The sequence below is a fragment of the Bufo gargarizans genome, unplaced genomic scaffold (genome assembly GCF_014858855.1).
Source record: "Bufo gargarizans isolate SCDJY-AF-19 unplaced genomic scaffold, ASM1485885v1 original_scaffold_1134_pilon, whole genome shotgun sequence".
Classification (NCBI taxonomy): domain Eukaryota; kingdom Metazoa; phylum Chordata; class Amphibia; order Anura; family Bufonidae; genus Bufo; species Bufo gargarizans.
Genome location: NW_025334248.1, coordinates 51075 through 73113, shown reverse-complemented (window position 1 = coordinate 73113; position 22039 = coordinate 51075). Strand labels below are relative to the sequence as shown.

The following is a 22039-nucleotide window of genomic DNA, read 5'->3' as shown; positions in this document are numbered from 1 at the left end:
AAAGTGCAAAGTGAAGGAGGGCCCACCACGTATTCCTATTAGAATATGCTGAGAACCAGCTGGAGAAATACTGCTGCATGGCAGTTTTAGTACAGCCGATTCTCAGCATACCTGCCAGGGTGCAGCCAGATCTCCAGCAATGCTGAATCCAGAAAGATGCAGCAGACTGTTCCCTGCTGGAACAGCCTGCCCGATCTCCCAAATGTTAGTGTGAAACTAGCCTAAGATGGATATCAGAATTTTTATTATTTATATTTTTGTCTAATAATATTTGACACATTCCCAACAGAATTCCGGTTTCTACAAAATTTTATTTCATTGTAAAATATTATTTTAACATAAAACATTAAAATGTCTTCTCTCCTGGGTGAATTCTGTTATGTTGATCAAGATTTAATTTTCTGGTAAAACATTTTGCACATTCTGAACATGAATATAACTTCTTTCCTGTGTGAATTCTCTCATGTTTTAGAAGATCTGATTTACTTGTAAAACACGTTCCACATTCTGAACATGAATACGGTCTCCCTCCTGTGTGAATTCTTTCATGTCTAGCAAGATGTGACTTACGTATAAAGTGTTTTCCACATTCTGAACATGAATATGGTTTCTCTCCTGTGTGAATTCTCTTATGTTGATCAAGGCTTGATTTCTTGGTAAAACATGTCCCACATTCTGAACATGAATATGGCTTCCATCCTATGTGATTTCCCTCATGTTTTAAAAGCTCTGTTTTATATGCAAAACTTCTCCCACATCTTAAACAGGAATACAGCATCTCTCCTGCATGAATTCTCTCATGTTTTAGAAGATCCGATTTCTGTGTAAAGCATTTCCCACATTCTGAACATGAATGTGGCTTTTCTCCTGTGTGACTTCTCTCGTGTCTAGTAAGCTCTGACTGATATCTAAACATGAAAATGGCTTCTCTCCTTTATGAACCATGTTACGTTTAACAAGAGATGATTTCTGGGTAAAACATTTCCCACATTCTGAACATTAATATGGCCTCCCTCCTGTGTGGATTCTCTCATGTCTAGCACGATGTGACTGATTTGTAAAGTACTTCCCACAATCTGAACATGAAAATGGTTTCTCTCCTGTGTGAATTCTTTTATGTTTAACAAGATTTCCAACCAGAGAAAAACATTTCCCACATACTGAACACGAATATGGCTTCTCTCCTGTGTGAATTCTTATATGTTGATCAAGGTTTGATTTCCTGTTAAAACATTTCACACATTCTGAACATGAATACAGCTTTCCTCCTGTGTGAATTCTCTCATGTCTAGCACGATGTGACTGATTTGCAAAGCACTTCCCACAATCTGAACATGAAAATGGCTTCTCTCCTGTGTGAATTCTTATATGTTGATCAAGGTTTGATTTCCTGTTAAAACATTTCACACATTCTGAACATGAATACAGCTTTCCTCCTGTGTGAATTCTCTCATGTCTAGCACGATGTGACCGATTTGTAAAGCACTTCCCACAATCTGAACATGAAAATGGCTTCTCTCCTGTGTGAATTCTCTCATGTTTTAGATGATCTGATTTCTGTGTAAAGCATTTCCCACATTCTGAACACGAATATGGCTTTTCTCCTGTGTGGATTGTCTCGTGTCTAGTAAGCGTTGACTGATATGTAAAGCGTTTCCCACAATGTGAACATGAAAATGGCTTTTCTCCTTTGTGAACTATGTTATGTTTAACAAGGGATGATTTCTGGGTAAAACATTTCCCACATTCTGAACACGAATATGGCTTCTCTCCTGTGTGAATTCTTATATGTTGATCAAGGCTTGATTTCCTGGTAAAACATTGCACACATTCTGAACACGAATATGGCTTCACTTCTGTGTGCATTCTTATATGTTGATCAAGGCTTGTTTTCCTGGTAAAACATTTCACACATTCTGAACATGAATACGGCCTCCCTCCTGTGTGGATTCTCTCATGTCTAGCAAGATGTGACTGATTTGTAAAGCACTTCCCACAATATGAACATGAAAATGGCTTCTCTCCTGTGTGAATTCTTTTATGTTTAACAAGAGTTGCTTTCTGGGTAAAACATTTCCCACATTTAGAACATAAATATGGCTTCTCTCCTGTGTGACTTCTCTCATGTATAACTAGACTTGATTTACTGATAAAACACTTCCTACATTCTGAACATGAATACGGCTTCTCTCTTCTGTGACTTTTCTCATGGTTTATAAGAGATGATTTATTCACAAAGAATTTCCCACATTCTGAACATGAATATGACTTCTTCCCTTTGTGAATTCTTGCAAGATTTAAAAGAACTTTATTACTAATAATTGATTTCACACATTGTGAACTCGAATTTGGCTTCTCTCCTGTGTGACTTCTTCTGTGTACAGAAAGCTCTGACCAATATGTGAACCGTTTTCCACATTCTATACATTTAAATCTTTTACTCCTTTTCCACCCGATACTTGTAACAATCTGTGACTTATCAGGAGAAGGTTTCCCACGATTAGGAGGATTATATGATAGATCTGGACTTGTGTTAAGAATCTGTGATTGGTCAGGATAAGGTTCCTCATGATTAGGGGGATTATGTGATGGATCTGGACTTGTGGCAACAAGCTGTGATTGGTCAGGAGGTTTCCCATGATTATGAGGATTATGTGATGGATCTGCACTGTGAGGTCCTGGATGTGTAATACAGGTAACGTGGTTTTCTCCTATAGAGCGTTGCATGATATCCTGATCTTCTACTTTATAATCTAGAGATAATATGACGTTTCCTTCAGTCTTCGTACCAGGATTTTCTGTTAAGATTAAAAAAGGATGTTGTGATTTGATCTTCAAACAATATAGTGGAGAACATCATAGCATTCCGATGAGGCCGGATTCACATGAGCATATTACAGACGTATTGTTCATCCCTGTTGCATGCACATGACCGGACCTCGGGTATATCTAACCTGAACTCATAGCATCATGTCCGTTCATGTCATTAAATCCGCAGTCAGGCAGCGACACGTGCATAATATGGATGACGTCCAGAACATGGTCATGTGGATCTAGCCGTAGGCTGGAAACACACATGCAGATTTAGATATACAGGTCCTTCTCAAAAAATTAGCATATTGTGATAAAGTTCATTATTTTCTGTAATGTGCTGATAAACATTAGACTTTCATATATTTTAGATTCATTACACACAACTGAAGGAGTTCAAGCCTTTTATTGGTTTAATATTGATGATTTTGGCCACAGCTCATGAAAACCCAAAATTCCTATCTAAAAAAAATTAGCATATTTCATCCGACCAATAAAAAAATAAGTGTTTTTAATACAAAAAAAAAGTCAACCTTCAAATAATTATGTTCAGTTCTGCACTCAATACTTGGTCGGGAATCCTTTTGCAGAAATGACTGCTTCAATGCGGCGTGGCATGGAGGCCATCAGCCTGTGGCACTGCTGAGGTGTTATGGAGGCCCAGGATGCTTCACTGCGGCGTGGCATGGAGGCAATCAGCCTGTGGCACTGCTGAGGTGTTATGGAGGCCCAGGATGCTTCAATGCGGCGTGGCATGGAGGCAATCAGCCTGTGGCACTGCTGAGGTGTTATGGAGGCCCAGGATGCTTCAATGCGGCGTGGCATGGAGGCAATCAGCCTGTGGCACTGCTGAGGTGTTATGGAGGTCCAGGATGCTTCGATAGCGGCCTTAAGCTCATCCAGAGTGTTGGGTCTTGCATCTCTCAACTTTCTCTTCCCAATATCCCACAGATTCTCTATGGGGTTCAGGTCAGGAGAGTTGGCAGGCCAATTGAGCCCAGTAATACCATGGTCAGTAAACCATTTACCAGTGGTGTTGGCGCTGTGAGCAGGTGCCAGGTCGTGCTGAAAAATGACATCTTCATCTCCATAAAGCTTTTCAGCAGATGGAAGCATGAAGTGCTCCACAATCTCCTGATAGCGGCTGCATTGACCCTGCCCTTGATAAAACACAGTGGACCAACACCAGCAGCTGACATGGCAGCCCAGACCATCACTGACTGTGGGGACTGGACACTGGACTTCAGGCATTTTGGCATTTCCCTCTCCCCAGTCTTCCTCCAGACTCTGGCACCTTGATTTCCGAATGACATGCAACAGTCCAGTGCTGCTTCTCTGTAGCCCAGGTCAGGCGCTTCTGCCGCTGTTTCTGGGGAATGCGGCACCTGTAGCCCATTTCCTGCACACGCCTGTACACGGTGGCTCTGGATGTTTCTACTCCAGACTCAGTCCACTGCTTCCGCAGGTCCCCCAAGGTCTGGAATCGCTCCTTCTCCACAATCTTCCTCAGGGTCCGGTCACCTCTTCTCGTTGTGCAGCGTTTTCGGCCACACTTTTTCCTTCCCACAGACTTCCCGCTGAGGGGCCTTGATACAGCGCTCTGGGAACAGCCTATTCCTTCAGACATGTCTCTCTGTGTCTTACCCTCCTGCTGGAGGTGTCAATGATGGCCTTCTGGACAGCAGTCAGGTCGGCAGTCTGACCCATGATTGCGGTTTGGAGTAATGAACCCGGCTGGGAGTTTGTAAAAGCCTCAGGAATCTTTTGCAGGTGTTTAGAGTTAATTAGTTGATTCAGATGATTAGGTTAATGGCTCGTTTAGAGAACCTTTTCATGATATGCTAATTTTTTTAGATAGGAATTTTGGGTTTTCATGAGCTGTGGCCAAAATCATCAATATTACAACAATAAAAGGCTTGAACTACTTCAGTTGTGTGTAATGAATCTAAAATATATGAAAGTCTAATGTTTATCAGCACATTACAGAAAATAATGAACTTTATCACAATATGCTAATTTTTTTTAGAAGGACCTGTAGTTTTTGTGTCAGCAGTGGATTCAGCAGGAATGTCTCCTTTTTCTTTGTATTGGCCTTGGAAAGTCTGACTCTCGGACTCTGAATATAGTGGATCTGCCTGTGGGGTCAGCCCAAATCAATGGAGCGAATCTGTGCACGGGAACGGTAAGTCGTTTTTAGCTACATGGTTGTGGAAATATCTACAAGGTGGAATTCCCTTTAAAAACAACAGATCATCGATTCAGCATAGAATATACACTAAATTACGGCAGAAAAAAATCTAAACATACCGTAATCCGTTTCTATGAAGCTCTTAAAGTGGCCCCATTTTGTAGGTAGGTCCAAACTGACAGACGGCAGGCAACAGAAGTAGGCAGGGACAGGAGAAGTACCACAGTGCGGCACAATGTACCGCCCCAGCAGAACCAGATACCACAGTGCAGCAGCACAATATACCGCCCCAGCAGAACCAGATACCACAGTGCAGCACAATATACCGCCCCAGCAGAACCAGATACCACAGTGCAGCACAATATACCGCCCCAGCAGAACCAGATACCACAGTGCAGCACATTATACCGCCCCAGCAGAACCAGATACCACAGTGCAGCACAATGTACCGCCCCAGCAGAACCAGATACCACAGTGCAGCAGCACAATATACCGCCCCAGCAGAACCAGATACCACAGTGCAGCACAATATACTGCCCCAGCAGAACCAGATACCACAGTGCAGCACAATATACCGCCCCAGCAGAACCAGATACCACAGTGCAGCACAATATACCACCCCAGCAGAACTAGATACCACAGTGCAGCACAATATACCGCCCCAGCAGAACCAGATACCGCAGTGCAGCACAATATACCGCCCCAGCAGAACCAGATACCGCAGTGCAGCACAATATACCGCCCCAGCAGAACCAGATACCGCAGTGCAGCACAATATACTGCCCCGGCAGAACCAGATACCACAGTGCAGCACAATATACTGCCCCAGCAGTACCAGATACCGCAGTGCAGCACAATATACCGCCCCAGCAGAACCAGATACCACAGTGCGGCACAATATACCGCCCCAGCAGAACTAGATACCACAGTGCGGCACAATATACCGCCCCAGCAGAACCAGATACCACAGTGCAGCACAATATACTGCCCCAGCAGTACCAGATACCGCAGTGCAGCACAATATACCGCCCCAGCAGAACCAGATACCGCAGTGCAGCACAATATACTGCCCCGGCAGAACCAGATACCACAGTGCAGCACAATATACCGCCCCAGCAGAACCAGATACCACAGTGCAGCACAATATACTGCCCCAGCAGAACCAGATACCACAGTGCAGCACAATATACCGCCCCAGCAGAACTAGATACCACAGTGCAGCACAATATACCACCCCAGCAGAACTAGATACCACAGTGCAGCACAATATACCGCCCCAGCAGAACCAGATACCACAGTGCGGCACAATATACTGCCCCAGCAGAACCAGATACCACAGTGCAGCACAATATACCGCCCCAGCAGAACCAGATACCACAGTGCACCACAATATACTGCCCCAGCAGAACCAGATACCACAGTGCAGCACCAGATACCACAGTGCAGCACAATATACCGCCCCAGCAGAACCAGATACCACAGTGCAGCACAATATACCGCCCCAGCAGAACCAGATACCACAGTGCGGCACAATATACTGCCCCAGCAGAACCAGATACCACAGTGCAGCACAATATACCGCCCCAGCAGAACCAGATACCACAGTGCACCACAATATACCGCCCCAGCAGAACCAGATACCACAGTGCAGCACAATATACCGCCCCAGCAGAACCAGATACCACAGTGCAGCACAATATACTGCCCCAGCAGAACCAGATACCACAGTGCAGCACAATATACCGCCCCAGCAGAACCAGATACCACAGTGCAGCACAATATACTGCCCCAGCAGAACCAGATACCACAGTGCAGCACAATATACTGCCCCAGCAGAACCAGATACCACAGTGCAGCACAATATACCGCCCCAGCAGAACCAGATACCACAGTGCGGCACAATATACCGCCCCAGCAGAACCAGATACCACAGTGCACCACAATATACTGCCCCAGCAGAACCAGATACCACAGTGCAGCACAATATACCGCCCCAGCAGAACCAGATACCACAGTGCAGCACAATATACCGCCCCAGCAGAACCAGATACCACAGTGCGGCACAATGTACCGCCCCACCAGATCCCTGTACAGGGAATAAAGCGTGAATCCCAGGGGACTGCCAGGAAAAACACCCTTAAGTTTAGACCAAAGGCAAAACAGTTGGTTGAAACAGTGGTTCCACGCCCAATGAATGTAACAAGGTGACATGTCCAGTTTTCTATTGACCATTCCAATATTGCCTTCCTGTTGTCCCTTCTATCTGGAGAGGCAGTAGCCTGGGCCACTCTTCTTTGGGAGCAGGATGACCCACTGACTTATAATCCTTGAGACTTTCTTTTTACTTTCTGTAAGGTATTTGAAAAACCTGGTTGGACAGCTTCTGCTAACTCTACTTCACTGTGACTATGCTGGGGCACACTTACTGTAGGACAATAAGCAATACAGTTCTGTACCCCCACCTCGGAGATGTTCTGGAACTATAAGACCCAGATGGCTGCCTTTAGGGAGGGTGTCTCAGGGCGTAATAAAGTCCAATTGGCAGGTTAGGATGTACCTGCAACCCTGGATGATCCGATATCCCAGTTATGGTAATCTTATGTTTAGGAAGCCCCTTAGGAAGACAGCAGAGAGGAGAACTTCCAAACTGGCACCCACATTCCAGAAGCCCATGCTTCCTTCGACTCCTTCCCAGGAGTCCATGCAGTTTGAAAGAACCAGGCTGTCAGAGGAATAGCCCCAGCACAGGCACAATGACAATTTGTACATGTACTGCAGGGGCAGAGGCCACTATGTGAAGGACTCCAGTCCCTAATCTCCAGTTGGAGAGATTATCCCGGGCAAGATAACCGTCTCTACAAAGTTATCTGTTCTTGTGACTTTGTCATATCATAATGTCTGGTTTACTGAACAGACCTTGAAGGATTCCAGTTCGGCAGGTCAGTTCCTACATCAGGCCTTGGTTACCCAATATAGTAAATGTACCGCGCATAGTTACCGAACTCTTTAGTGTCTGTCAACGAAGTTCCTCTATTGGACAGCATATAGTATACAAGGCCCATGACCCTTCAGGTGGGATTTCTTCACTCTGAGAAGATCCGATTCTATATTCTTTCTGAATCTATCGGCACCGCTGCTTTCGAAGAAATGTTTTCAATCATCGAAGACGAGAGGGCTGGAAGGTACTGCTACAGCAGCTCGCTTCACCGGCTCTGTTGACCAGATGATGACCCGCTGGCCCCTCTCTCCTTCTTTCTGGAGGCTGGCCGGCACATCACCTCTATCTTTCCATGCAGGCCCCTTCTTTCCAGCTAGGCCTCTCTCTACATGTAGACCATGTGCACTCCCTCCACCTCTCAAATTTCCAGAGCATGCCCCCCCCCCCCTATTCCTCCCCTGCCAATGGCTGGCTACCCCGGGGTACTTAGGCTGCCTAAGCAATAGATTCTAGTCTGCTTGTGTCCTGCAAAGGTATGTTATTACACATTTGTCTACCTGTGTACCAACTTCTGCCTTTTTCCTGGATTTCACCCTTTACTGCTTGATCTGACCTCTGCCTGATCTTCGTTCTAGGCCTGATCTGCCTGCCCTGACCTCAGACTGTTTACTGGATTGCATCAACTCAGCCTACCCCGAACTGCGCCTGCTCACATTGTACACCACACCAGTGTCTCTTGATGCCCGGGGGTCAACCGCAGTGGTAGTGGCCTGTACAGAGGATAAAGGGTCAATAATACCAGGGAAGTCACTTACTACCTTAGGAGTAGCCCTAAGCCAAACCTGTTCAAGCGGCGCAGCGGATCCACATACGGATACCTCTCACACGTACACCTGCACACATCTGGGCTATGTGACCTCCATTTTCTCCAAAAAGAGGATGAGCAGAAACAAAGGAGACTTCATGCTAACAGTGAAATTCAGAAAGCACTGATGATGGTGGGGACCTGGAATGGTCCTGCAGAAGATCTCACATCGTGTGCTTTAACTAAAGAGATCTATAAAAACTAATATCGGGGTTCACCATGTTCTGTTAAAGTGCCCCCATCTGCAAACTCTCCCAAAATCAACATGGCAAATATATACACTGTATGTTATAAGGAGGGGGAGCGCGTCTGTATGTTATAAGGAGGAGGAGCGCGTCTGTATGTTATAAGGAGGAGGAGGAGCGCGTCTGTATGTTATAAGGAGGGGGAGCGCGTCTGTATGTTATAAGGAGGGGGAGCGCGTCTGTATGTTATAAGGAGGGGGAGCGCGTCTGTATGTTATAAGGAGGGGGAGCGCGTCTGTATGTTATAAGGAGGGGGAGCGCGTCTGTATGTTATAAGGAGGGGGAGCGCGTCTGTATGTTATAAGGAGGAGGAGCGCGTCTGTATGTTATAAGGAGGAGGAGGAGCGCGTCTGTATGTTATAAGGAGGGGGAGCGCGTCTGTATGTTATAAGGAGGGGGAGCGCGTCTGTATGTTATAAGGAGGGGGAGCGCGTCTGTATGTTATAAGGAGGGGGAGCGCGTCTGTATGTTATAAGGAGGGGGAGCGCGTCTGTATGTTATAAGGAGGGGGAGCGCGTCTGTATGTTATAAGGAGGGGGAGCGCGTCTGTATGTTATAAGGAGGGGGAGCGCGTCTGTATGTTATAAGGAGGAGGAGGAGCGCGTCTGTATGTTATAAGGAGGAGGAGGAGCGCGTCTGTATGTTATAAGGAGGGGGAGCGCGTCGGTATGTTATAAGGAGGAGGAGGAGCGCGTCTGTATGTTATAAGGAGGGGAGCGCGTCTGTATGTTATAAGGAGGGGGAGCGCGTCTGTATGTTATGTTATAAGGAGGGGGAGCGCGTCTGTATGTTATAAGGAGGGGGAGCGCGTCTGTATGTTATAAGGAGGGGGAGCGCGTCTGTATGTTATAAGGAGGGGGAGCGCGTCTGTATGTTATAAGGAGGGGAGCGCGTCTGTATGTTATAAGGAGGGGGAGCGCGTCTGTATGTTATAAGGAGGGGGAGCGCGTCTGTATGTTATAAGGAGGAGGAGCGCGTCTATGTTATAAGGAGGAGGAGCGCGTCTGTATGTTATAAGGAGGAGGAGCGCGTCTATGTTATAAGGAGGAGGAGCGGTCTATGTTATAAGGAGGAGGAGCGCGTCTATGTATAAGGAGGAGGAGCGCGTCTATGTTATAAGGAGGAGGAGCGCGTCTATGTTATAAGGAGGAGGAGCGCGTCTATGTTATAAGGAGGAGGAGCGCGTCTATGTTATAAGGAGGAGGAGCGCGTCTATGTTATAAGGAGGAGGAGCGCGTCTATGTTATAAGGAGGAGGAGCGCGTCTATGTTATAAGGAGGAGGAGCGCGTCTATGTTATAAGGAGGAGGAGCGCGTCTATGTTATAAGGAGGAGGAGCGCGTCTATGTTATAAGGAGGAGGAGCGCGTCTATGTTATAAGGAGGAGGAGCGCGTCTATGTTATAAGGAGGAGGAGCGCGTCTATGTTATAAGGAGGAGGAGCGCGTCTATGTTATAAGGAGGAGGAGCGCGTCTATGTTATAAGGAGGAGGAGCGCGTCTATGTTATAAGGAGGAGGAGCGCGTCTATGTTATAAGGAGGAGGAGCGCGTCTATGTTATAAGGAGGAGGAGCGCGTCTATGTTATAAGGAGGAGGAGCGCGTCTATGTTATAAGGAGGAGGAGCGCGTCTATGTTATAAGGAGGAGGAGCGCGTCTATGTTATAAGGAGGAGGAGCGCGTCTATGTTATAAGGAGGAGGAGCGCGTCTATGTTATAAGGAGGAGGAGCGCGTCTATGTTATAAGGAGGAGGAGCGCGTCTATGTTATAAGGAGGAGGAGCGCGTCTATGTTATAAGGAGGAGGAGCGCGTCTATGTTATAAGGAGGAGGAGCGCGTCTATGTTATAAGGAGGAGGAGCGCGTCTATGTTATAAGGAGGAGGAGCGCGTCTATGTTATAAGGAGGAGGAGCGCGTCTATGTTATAAGGAGGAGGAGCGCGTCTATGTTATAAGGAGGAGGAGCGCGTCTATGTTATAAGGAGGAGGAGCGCGTCTATGTTATAAGGAGGAGGAGCGCGTCTATGTTATAAGGAGGAAGAGCGCGTCTATGTTATAAGGAGGAGGAGCGCGTCTATGTTATAAGGAGGAAGAGCGCGTCTATGTTATAAGGAGGAGGAGCGCGTCTATGTTATAAGGAGGAGGAGCGCGTCTATGTTATAAGGAGGAGGAGCGCGTCTATGTTATAAGGAGGAAGAGCGCGTCTATGTTATAAGGAGGAGGAGCGCGTCTATGTTATAAGGAGGAGGAGGAGCGCGTCTGTATGTTATAAGGAGGAGGAGCGCGTCTATGTTATAAGGAGGAGGAGGAGCGCGTCTGTATGTTATAAGGAGGAGGAGGAGCACGTCTGTATGTTATAAGGAGGAGGAGCGCGTCTGTATGTTATAACACACAGACGCGCTCCTCCTCCTCCTTATAACATACAGACGCGCTCCTCCTCCTCCTTATAACATACAGACGTGCTCCTCCTCCTCCTTATAACATACAGACGCGCTCCTCCTCCTTATAACAGACGCGCTCCTCCTCCTTATAACATACAGACGCGCTCCTCCTCCTTATAACATACAGACGCGCTCCTCCTCCTTATAACATACAGACGCGCTCCTCCTCCTCATAACACACAGATGCGCTCCTCCTCCTCATAACACACAGACGCGCTCCTCCCCCTCCTTATAACATACAGATGCGCTCCTCCTCCTTATAACATACAGACGCGCTCCTCCTCCTCCTTAACTACCTCCTCCTCCTTATAACATACAGACGCGCTCCTCCTCCTTATAACATACAGACGCGCTCCTCCTCCTCCTTATAACATACAGACGCGCTCCTCCTCCTCCTTATAACATACAGACGCGCTCCTCCTCCTCCTTATAACATACAGACGCGCTCCTCCTCCTCCTTATAACATACAGACGCGCTCCTCCTCCTCCTTATAACATACAGACGCGCTCCTCCTCCTCCTTATAACATACAGACGCGCTCCTCTCCTCCTTATAACATACAGACGCGCTCCTCCTCCTCCTTATAACATACAGACGCGCTCCTCCTCCTCCTTATAACATACAGACGCGCTCCTCCTCCTCCTTATAACATACAGACGCGCTCCTCCTCCTCCTTATAACATACAGACGCGCTCCTCCTCCTCCTTATAACACACAGACGCGCTCCTCCTCCTCCTTATAACATACAGACGCGCTCCTCCTCCTCCTTATAACATACAGACGCGCTCCTCCTCCTTATAACATACAGACGCGCTCCTCCTCCTCCTTATAACATACAGACGCGCTCCTCCTCCTCCTTATAACATAGACGCGCTCCTCCTCCTCCTTATAACATACAGACGCGCTCCTCCTCCTCCTTATAACATACAGACGCGCTCCTCCTCCTCCTTATAACATACAGACGCGCTCCTCCTCCTCCTTATAACATACAGACGCGCTCCTCCTCCTCCTTATAACATACAGACGCGCTCCTCCTCCTCCTTATAACATACAGACGCGCTCCTCCTCCTCCTTATAACATACAGACGCGCTCCTCCTCCATATAACATACAGACGCGCTCCTCCTCCTCCTTATAACATACAGACGCGCTCCTCCTCCTTATAACATACAGACGCGCTCCTCCTCCTCCTTATAACATACAGACGCGCTCCCCCTCCTTATAACATACAGACGCGCTCCTCCTCCTTATAACATACAGACGCGCTCCCCCTCCTTATAACATACAGACGCGCTCCTCCTCCTCCATTCATCTCATTCACAGGGATCTGCATTTTATATTCTACAGCATCGATGATCTATTTGTACAGATATCTTTGCATTTCCTGCACATAACACAGGGGTCACTGCCCGGAGGGCTCCTTTACTGCAGCTCTAAGGTGGAGCCTCATCTGAAGAAACCTCCCAATTCCCTTCCTCCATTCATTACTCCATACCCGTGGTCACATCTCCTGGAATGTCCTCCTCCACCTCACTCTTACACGGGGGATCGCCCATCATCCGCTCTTCTTCATCCTCCACTTTAATATCGGTCACATCTTCCCCCTGATTTGTCATCTGTAACAATTCAGGACAATACAGCAGACAGGTGGGAAATCTAACAGATCCACATAAGAGACCCCCACCATCTATGACCCCTCTATGACTGCAGGACCCCCCTATATAGATGTGTATAGGGCTCAGCTCCATCTACCTGATGGTTCTCTGGGAGCTTCTCCTCTGGACAGTCCTGGGAATACAGAGGACGGGGACATCTCTCGGGGGGACTTCTCCTGGAGTCAGAACCTATAGGAGATAACACACAGACTGAATACAATACTGAGCGCCACAAACAGGAGGAGGAACTCTGCTGTCATCCGCCATCTCTGTAAATCCTCTTGTGGATCCTGAAATGCGGCAGAGGAGAACAGGAACCTGCGGGTGGATTAGAGTGGAGTTCACCCTGCTGCCCTCTGAGCGGTCACATGCAGTACGCGGACACGTCTCCTCAGTGGCGGTCACATGCAGTACACGGACACGTCTCCTCAGTGGCGGTCACATGCAGTACACGGACGCGTCTCCTCAGTGGCGGTCACATGCAGTACACGGACACGTCTCCTCAGTGGCGGTCACATGCAGTACACGGACGCGTCTCCTCAGTGGCGGTCACATGCAGTACACGGACACGTCTCCTCAGTGGCGGTCACATGCAGTACACGGACACGTCTCCTCAGTGGCGGTCACATGCAGTACACGGACTCGTCTCCTCAGTGGGGGTCACACGCAGTACACGGACGCGTCTCCTCAGTGGGGGTCACATGCAGTACGCGGACACGTCTCCTCACTGGCGGTCACATGCAGTACACGGACACGTCTCCTCACTGGCGGTCACATGCAGTACACGGACACGTCTCCTCAGTGGCGGTCACATGCAGTACGCGGACACGTCTCCTCACTGGCGGTCACATGCAGTACACGGACACGTCTCCTCAGTGGCGGTCACATGCAGTACACGTCTCCTCAGTGGGGGTCACACGCAGTACACGGACGCGTCTCCTCAGTGGCGGTCACATGCAGTACACGGACACGTCTCCTCAGTGGCGGTCACATGCAGTACGCGGACACGTCTCCTCACTGGCGGTCACATGCAGTACACGGACACGTCTCCTCAGTGGCGGTCACACGCAGTACATGGACACGTCTCCTCAGTGGCGGTCACACGCAGTACGCGGACACGTCTCCTCAGTGGCGGTCACATGCAGTACACGGACGCGTCTCCTCAGTGGCGGTCACATGCAGGACACGTCTCCTCAGTGGCGGTCACACGCAGTACACGGACGCGTCTCCTCAGTGGCGGTCACACGCAGTACACGGACGCGTCTCCTCAGTGGCAGTCACATGCAGTACACGGACGCGTCTCCTCAGTGGCGGTCACACGCAGTACGCGGACACGTCTCCTCAGTGGCGGTCACATGCAGTACGCGGACACGTCTCCTCACTGGCGGTCACATGCAGTACGCGGACACGTCTCCTCACTGGCGGTCACATGCAGTACACGGACACGTCTCCTCAGTGGCGGTCACATGCAGTACACGGACGCGTCTCCTCAGTGGCGGTCACATGCAGTACGCGGACACGTCTCCTCACTGGCGGTCACATGCAGTACACGGACGCGTCTCCTCAGTGGCGGTCACATGCAGTACGCGGACACGTCTCCTCAGTGGCGGTCACATGCAGTACGCGGACACGTCTCCTCACTGGCGGTCACATGCAGTACACGGACACGTCTCCTCAGTGGCGGTCACATGCAGTACACGGACACGTCTCCTCAGTGGCGGTCACATGCAGTACGCGGACACGTCTCCTCAGTGGCGGTCACATGCAGTACACGGACACGTCTCCTCAGTGGCGGTCACATGCAGTACACGGACACGTCTCCTCAGTGGCGGTCACATGCAAGTCTCCTCAGTGGCGGTCACATGCAGTACACGGACACGTCTCCTCAGTGGCGGTCACATGCAGTACACGGACACGTCTCCTCAGTGGCGGTCACATGCAGTACACGGACACGTCTCCTCAGTGGCGGTCACATGCAGTACACGGACACGTCTCCTCAGTGGCGGTCACATGCAGTACACGGACACGTCTCCTCAGTGTCGGTCACATGCAGTACACGGACTCGTCTCCTCAGTGGGGGTCACACGCAGTACACGGACGCGTCTCCTCAGTGGGGGTCACATGCAGTACACGGACACGTCTCCTCAGTGGGGGTCACATGCAGAACACGTACACGTCTCCTCAGTGGGGGTCACATGCAGTACACGGACACGTCTCCTCAGTGGGGGTCACATGCAGTACACGGACACGTCTCCTCAGTGGGGGTCACATGCAGTACACGGACACGTCTCCTCAGTGGGGGTCACATGCAGTACACGGACACGTCTCCTCAGTGGCGGTCACATGCAGTACGCGGACACGTCTCCTCACTGGCGGTCACATGCAGTACACGGACACGTCTCCTCACTGGCGGTCACATGCAGTACACGGACACGTCTCCTCAGTGGCGGTCACATGCAGTACGCGGACACGTCTCCTCACTGGCGGTCACATGCAGTACACGGACACGTCTCCTCAGTGGCGGTCACATGCAGTACACGTCTCCTCAGTGGGGGTCACACGCAGTACACGGACGCGTCTCCTCAGTGGCGGTCACATGCAGTACACGGACACGTCTCCTCAGTGGCGGTCACATGCAGTACGCGGACACGTCTCCTCACTGGCGGTCACATGCAGTACACGGACACGTCTCCTCAGTGGCGGTCACACGCAGTACATGGACACGTCTCCTCAGTGGCGGTCACACGCAGTACGCGGACACGTCTCCTCAGTGGCGGTCACATGCAGTACACGGACGCGTCTCCTCAGTGGCGGTCACATGCAGGACACGTCTCCTCAGTGGCGGTCACACGCAGTACACGGACGCGTCTCCTCAGTGGCGGTCACACGCAGTACACGGACGCGTCTCCTCAGTGGCAGTCACATGCAGTACACGGACGCGTCTCCTCAGTGGCGGTCACACGCAGTACGCGGACACGTCTCCTCAGTGGCGGTCACATGCAGTACGCGGACACGTCTCCTCACTGGCGGTCACATGCAGTACGCGGACACGTCTCCTCACTGGCGGTCACATGCAGTACACGGACACGTCTCCTCAGTGGCGGTCACATGCAGTACACGGACGCGTCTCCTCAGTGGCGGTCACATGCAGTACGCGGACACGTCTCCTCACTGGCGGTCACATGCAGTACACGGACGCGTCTCCTCAGTGGCGGTCACATGCAGTACGCGGACACGTCTCCTCAGTGGCGGTCACATGCAGTACGCGGACACGTCTCCTCACTGGCGGTCACATGCAGTACACGGACACGTCTCCTCAGTGGCGGTCACATGCAGTACACGGACACGTCTCCTCAGTGGCGGTCACATGCAGTACGCGGACACGTCTCCTCAGTGGCGGTCACATGCAGTACACGGACGCGTCTCCTCAGTGGCGGTCACATGCAGTACGCGGACACGTCTCCTCACTGGCGGTCACATGCAGTACACGGACACGTCTCCTCAGTGGCGGTCACATGCAGTACACGGACACGTCTCCTCACTGGCGGTCACATGCAGTACACGGACGCGTCTCCTCAGTGGCGGTCACATGCAGTACACGGACACGTCTCCTCACTGGCGGTCACATGCAGTACACGGACAAGTACAAACAAGAACCACAGAGTGTGAACTGTGTCCACAGGAGGCAGAAGATCCCAGGTCCAGAAGCCTCTGAGATCCTCCAGGAATCTCCCCGCACATCCAGCAGTGTCCGCCCGGAGCAGACCCGTCCACAGCTCCTGTCCTGTTACCTGGGAGGGGAGCCTCCATCATGGCGGCCAGGGGCAGATCCTCCATGGAGACAGAGAGCGGAAGGACCTGCGGTGACGTCATCGTCATGTGACTAGAGCAGGAAAGGGCGGAGCTCAGCAGTGCAGACAGTTGGTAGTACAGGGCCTGCGGTGACGTCACTGTCATGTGACCAGAGCAGGAAGGGGCGGTGCTCAGCTTTGCACAGAGGAAGTAGTCAATAACCTGTGATGAGTCACGTGAGGGGGCGGAGCCGCCAGGAATCTCCCGCACATCCAGCAGTGTCAGCCCGGACCCGTCCGCAGCTCCTGTTACCTGGGAGGGGAGCCTCCATCATGGCGGCCGGGGGCAGCTTCTCCTCTGGCCCCGCCTACAACTATCGCCCCTCAGCCTAGACCACACACAATGCGGTGACATTATTGTCATGTGACCAGAGCAGGAAGGGGAGGAGCTCAGTAGTGCAGTGAAGTGTGTGCAGGACCTTTGCGATGTCACTATCATGTGATCGGAAGGGGCGGAGCTGAGCATTACAGTAGAGATGTGCTGGTATAGGTCCTATGATGAAGTTACAGTCATGTGATCAGTGAGGGCGGGGCGGAGTAGTAAGAAGAGATGTGACCAAACAGGAAGGGGCGGAGCTCAACCATGGAGAAAGGCGATGCAGGACATTCGGTGACGTCACTGCCATGTGACCGGAGGGGGCGGGGCTTCATTTCTAGGATGAGAACCTGTGACAGTGATGGAGAACCTTCAGAGACCGAGTGACCGAAGTGTTGCCTCATGTCCTGACCAGCGGCACAGATGGGGCGTTCTGCCCCTGGACTGGTTAGGACGGGTGGGAGCTTTAATAAATTAAAACTAAATCAACGCCCTCCGTCCCCCAATAGAGAGAGGGCGTCACCCCAGGCCCTTGTGGTCCCCCCTCCTCCGTTTCTTCGGCGGGGTGGTGGTTCTTTTGTCTCTTTTAGTGGACAGAGCTCTCGACGCCGTTCTGGTCGGGACGCTCGGTTGCGTCCTGAGCTAGGGTGCCACCCATACGGGAATGAGCCGGACAGTCCGGGTACAAGCCTTTCTCAGACCTGGGCACAGGATCAGCTGTGAATGATGGCGGCGGGGCACAGGGAGATGAGCGCTTCCATTGTGGCAGCGCTCATCTCCATAGTGATCTGTATCGCCGTCCTCAGGACCGCGATACAGGCGGCTGTGCTGAGGCGTCTCCCTCCCCTGTACCTCTGATCGGCTGCGGGCCTTGTGCCTGCAGCCTATCAGAGGCCGGTGCAGGCGGCGCAATGACGTCATCACGCCGCCTGAGCCGTACAGCGCGGTGCACAGGTCGGGAAGAGGCTGCATCGCATCGTTGGAGGTAAGCAAACGTTTTTTGTTTTTTTTAGAGAAGAGAGGCACCTGAAATTGGCACATATGGGGGAAGGGGTGGGGGGGAGGCACCTTATACTGGCACATATTGGGGGAAGGGTGTGGAGAGGCACCTTATACTGGCACATATTGGGGGGGAGAGGCACCTTATACTGCCACATATGGGGGAAGGGGGGGAGAGGCACCTTATACTGCCACATATGGGGGAAGGGGGGGAGAGGCACCTTATATTGTAACATATTGGGGGAGAAAAGAGGCACTTCTTACTGACACATGGGGGGGCATTTATCGGGGGCACTTCTTACTGGCACATTATTTGGGGGCTTCTACTGAGGCCACAAAGAAGGGGTATTATATATGGGGGGCTCTGTGTGGTACTAGTATTATCAGGGGGTTCATCTGTTTCTGCAGTATAGTATTGGGGGTAGTAGGATGATTTGTCCAGAAGATGGGAGGATGATGGAAAAGTAGTAATCTAAGATTCTTTTTTTTGTTGTTGTCAAACTGCAGAGATGAAAAATGGCGACAAAATGGTGTCTGGTCTGAAAGGAGAAGATGAGGAAAGAGAACATCTACATCAAAGACGTCACTGGATGTAACAGGTATGGGACGCTGTATTTCTGTAGTGATGGGATCAGGGGCGTAACGATCGCGGTGCGACAGCGACCAGGGGTGGAGGCGGGACATGGGCATGGCTGGAGGCAGGGCATGGGAGTGGCAGGAGGTGGGGCCCGGAAGGGGGCCCTCTCTCTCTTCTGTTTGGGTTTGGCTTGAAGAAAAGGTGGCAACCCTAGTCCTGACTGTGCTGAGGCCGGGGGTGGTCTCTTGCTCTAGGCACTCACCTCTGCAGGAGTGCCTCGCTTGGCGCTGTCCCCATGCGGTAGCGGTGTCCCGCGTGAGCAGCTGGGCGCCGCCATCTTGGGGAAGTGTTGTCATGTGATGTCACTTCCCTCCTCCGGCCGGCCGGCCGATAGTAGATGTCGGTCTGTGTGTGAGCTTTTGGCGCCAGTTAGGTCTACTTAAAGCTGGGGCTTATCCCAGTTTGGTCTCCTGAAGCGCAGATTTATCTTGAATCTGTTTTTCTTGAGATTTGTTGCGGTTGCAGTTTTGCTTGCAAGTTCTTGTTCTTGTGAGTTCTGGTTTCTTGCGGTTTGCAATTTAGATCTTGTTAGGATCTTCTGGGTAAAGATACTGAGGTTTTTTGATAATTGTCTTTTTTTTGCACTTAATTCTATTTCTTGTATTGCAGCCATGTCTTCTACCGGGGACGGTGATCAGGAGCCCAGCAGAAAGAATACTGGCAAAAGACGTCACCTGCAATGCCATGATTGCCAGATTGTGCTGGAAGACAGCTATGCATTTTCCCGATGCAGCCCTGTAGGGCCAAAGCACTCCCCCAGCAGGAACCGACAGTCCATGACGTGTTAGACTGGGTGAAGGGCTACATGGAATTGAACTATTGGATTGGGCAGAACTGAACCTCACCCATTTATCAGCTGTTCACATTCGCGGAGTTCACAATGTGATCACGGATCGTCTGAGCCGAGGTCTTCCAACCAGAGAATGGTCACTTCATCCGCAGGTCTTCAAGGAGATAAGGCTCAGGTGGGGCGTGCCAGAGATCGATCTCATGGCAACGAGGTTCAACACCAAGGTGGAGAGGTATTCCTCCCTTTACAGGGAGGAAAACCCGGTGGCAATAGATGCACTGTCAATACCGTGGAGGTTCAGGCTGGCCTACATCTTCACTCCAATTTCCTTGATGCTGAGGGTCTTGATGAAAATCAGGCAGGACCAAGCAACAGTCATCGCCATCATTCTATACTGGCCAAAGAGGGCTTGGTTTACCCAACTCTTCCAGATGAGTCGTGGTTAATTCTGGAGGCTTCCCCCAGAGAGAGTACTGGTGTCGGGGGACACTCAGATCTCCTCAAATGTTCAACCTGACGGCCTGGAGGTTGATCAGTCCCTTCCAAGGATAGAAGGGCTATCGGGGTCTGTCTTGATAACCTTAAAGCACTCCAGATCGGAAGCTACTAACAAGTCCTACTCAAGAATTTGGAATTTTTCTTTCATCTTGGTGTTCTATTCATCATCACACATCCACTGAGGCTTCCATACCGGTCATTCTTCAGTTTCTGCAAGATGGTCTGGACAAGGGGTTGTCACCTTCTACCCTCAAAGTGCAGGTTTCAGTGATTTAAGCCTCTCTCAACAGGTCTGTTTCTCAAGAGCCCCTTATTAAGAGGTTCCTGAAGGGAGCTTCAAGATTAAGACCTGCAGTAATTAGACCTGTTCCTGTTTGGAATTTAATGGTCGTGCTCAGGGGGTTATCATCTCCCACCTTTGAGCCTCTAGAGGTGGTGGGATTCAGGTTCCTTACCTGGAAGATCACTTTTTTGTTGGAGCTCCAGGCATTTTCCGCTTTTGAGCCATACACTAAGTTCCTGCAAGACCGGGTGCTACTTAGATTCTTGCCTACCTTTATTCCAAAGGTGCCTTCTTATAACAACATTAACCAGGTGATTTCCCTTCCGACTTTGGCTCCACCACCCTCCTCTGTGGAAAGAGGGCTTCACACCCTCAACATTTCGAGATGTCTTAGGATTTACCTGGAACGCTCCAAGGTATTTAGGAGAGATGAAAACCTCCTTATCCTCTTTTCCGGTACCCTCAAGGGGAGGAAAGCCTCTAAGCCCTCCATCAGTTGATCGATTAAGGAGGCAATTCGGGAGTCCTATATCTCTCAGGGTTCGGAGCCTCCTGAATTTGTAAGGGCCCACTCTACTCGAGCAGTGGCCACTTCTTTTGCAGAGAGAAGCTCGATTCCATTGGATGTGATCTGTAAGTCGGCTTCATGGAGTTCTCACTCCACCTTTATCTCACACTATAGAGTGGATTCTAGAATTCATAGCTATTTCTCATTTGGCCGGGCCGTATTAACTTCCGCGAGGCATGACATGAGGACCTTCCCATGGGGGTTTCTTATTGCTAAATCTCCATTTGTGCCACTGGTTAGGACGTAAGGGAATCGTTAATTTCTAACGATAATTTGTTTTCCCTTAGTCCTAACAGTGGCACACAAATATCCCCCCTTAGTTATACTATAAAGCTGTTGTTTTTTCTCTTTTCTACTTGTAACTACACAAGGGCCTGGGGGTGACGCCCCCTCTTTATTGGGGGGGGGGAGGGCGTGTGTTCATTTAGTTTTAATTAATTAAAACTTCCACCTGTCCTAACCAGTCCACAGGGGCAGAATACCCCATCTGTGCCACTGTTAGGACTAAGGGAAAACAAATTATCATTAGAAATTAACGAATGTATCACACGTGGAGACGCCGCCATGTGACCTAAATACCGGCATATGTCTCCTCCATGTAGATTGTCACAAAATCTGAGGTGTCACCAGTGAGCAGTTTATTGGAGGTCGCAGGAAGCTGCAGGTGATGTTACAGATGTTCCAAAACTTTTGGCCACGACTGTAGGTGGCAACAGCGGATGCTTTTGCAAAGCGTACGGTTGCCATGGCAACCATCGGGCGCTGCCATCGCAACGCGGCAGCCCCGATGGTGGAGAGAGGGAGCCCCCTCCCTCTATTAACCTCATGGATGCCGCGGCATCTATGGAGTTACAGCAGAGTGTCAGCATAGAGCTGACACTCTCTGCTGATGGCGGCGGCTCAGGAATGGAGCTGCCGCCATCACACACAGCAGGGGGACCGCATGGCATGGGGGCAGC

At 50.4% G+C, this 22039-nt stretch overlaps 1 protein-coding gene across 4 annotated transcripts; it reads right to left on the bottom strand.

The window, feature by feature from the left end:
• Positions 1-248: 248 nt before the first annotated feature.
• Positions 249-17286, bottom strand: LOC122922995 (gastrula zinc finger protein XlCGF26.1-like). 4 transcript variants are annotated; one of them, XM_044273783.1, is made up of 4 exons: positions 17243-17286; positions 13236-13327; positions 2645-2798; positions 249-2575 (listed from the first exon to the last, which is right to left on the bottom strand). In XM_044273783.1, the coding sequence occupies exons 2-4, from the start codon at positions 13294-13296 to the stop codon at positions 1000-1002; spliced, it is 1791 nt and encodes a 596-aa protein (XP_044129718.1). In that variant the 5' UTR covers positions 13297-13327; positions 17243-17286; the 3' UTR covers positions 249-999. The 4 variants fall into 4 exon arrangements, 3 of the variants coding, with proteins under 3 accessions (XP_044129718.1, XP_044129715.1, XP_044129717.1); XM_044273780.1 differs by having other exon boundaries at positions 249-2798; XM_044273782.1 differs by lacking the exon at positions 17243-17286 and adding an exon at positions 16930-17211 and having other exon boundaries at positions 249-2798.
• Between the last annotated feature and the right edge of the window lie 4753 nt (positions 17287-22039).

Excerpts from the sequence above, each read along its gene's own strand:
- LOC122922995 (XM_044273780.1), bottom strand. The coding sequence starts at position 13,296 with ATGTCCCCGTCCTCTGTATTCCCAGGACTGTCCAGAGGAGAAGCTCCC. Across the intron at positions 2,799-13,235 it reads AGCTCCCAGAGAACCATCAG|AAAATCCTGGTACGAAGACT; the intron begins GTAGATGGAGCT and ends TAATCTTAACAG.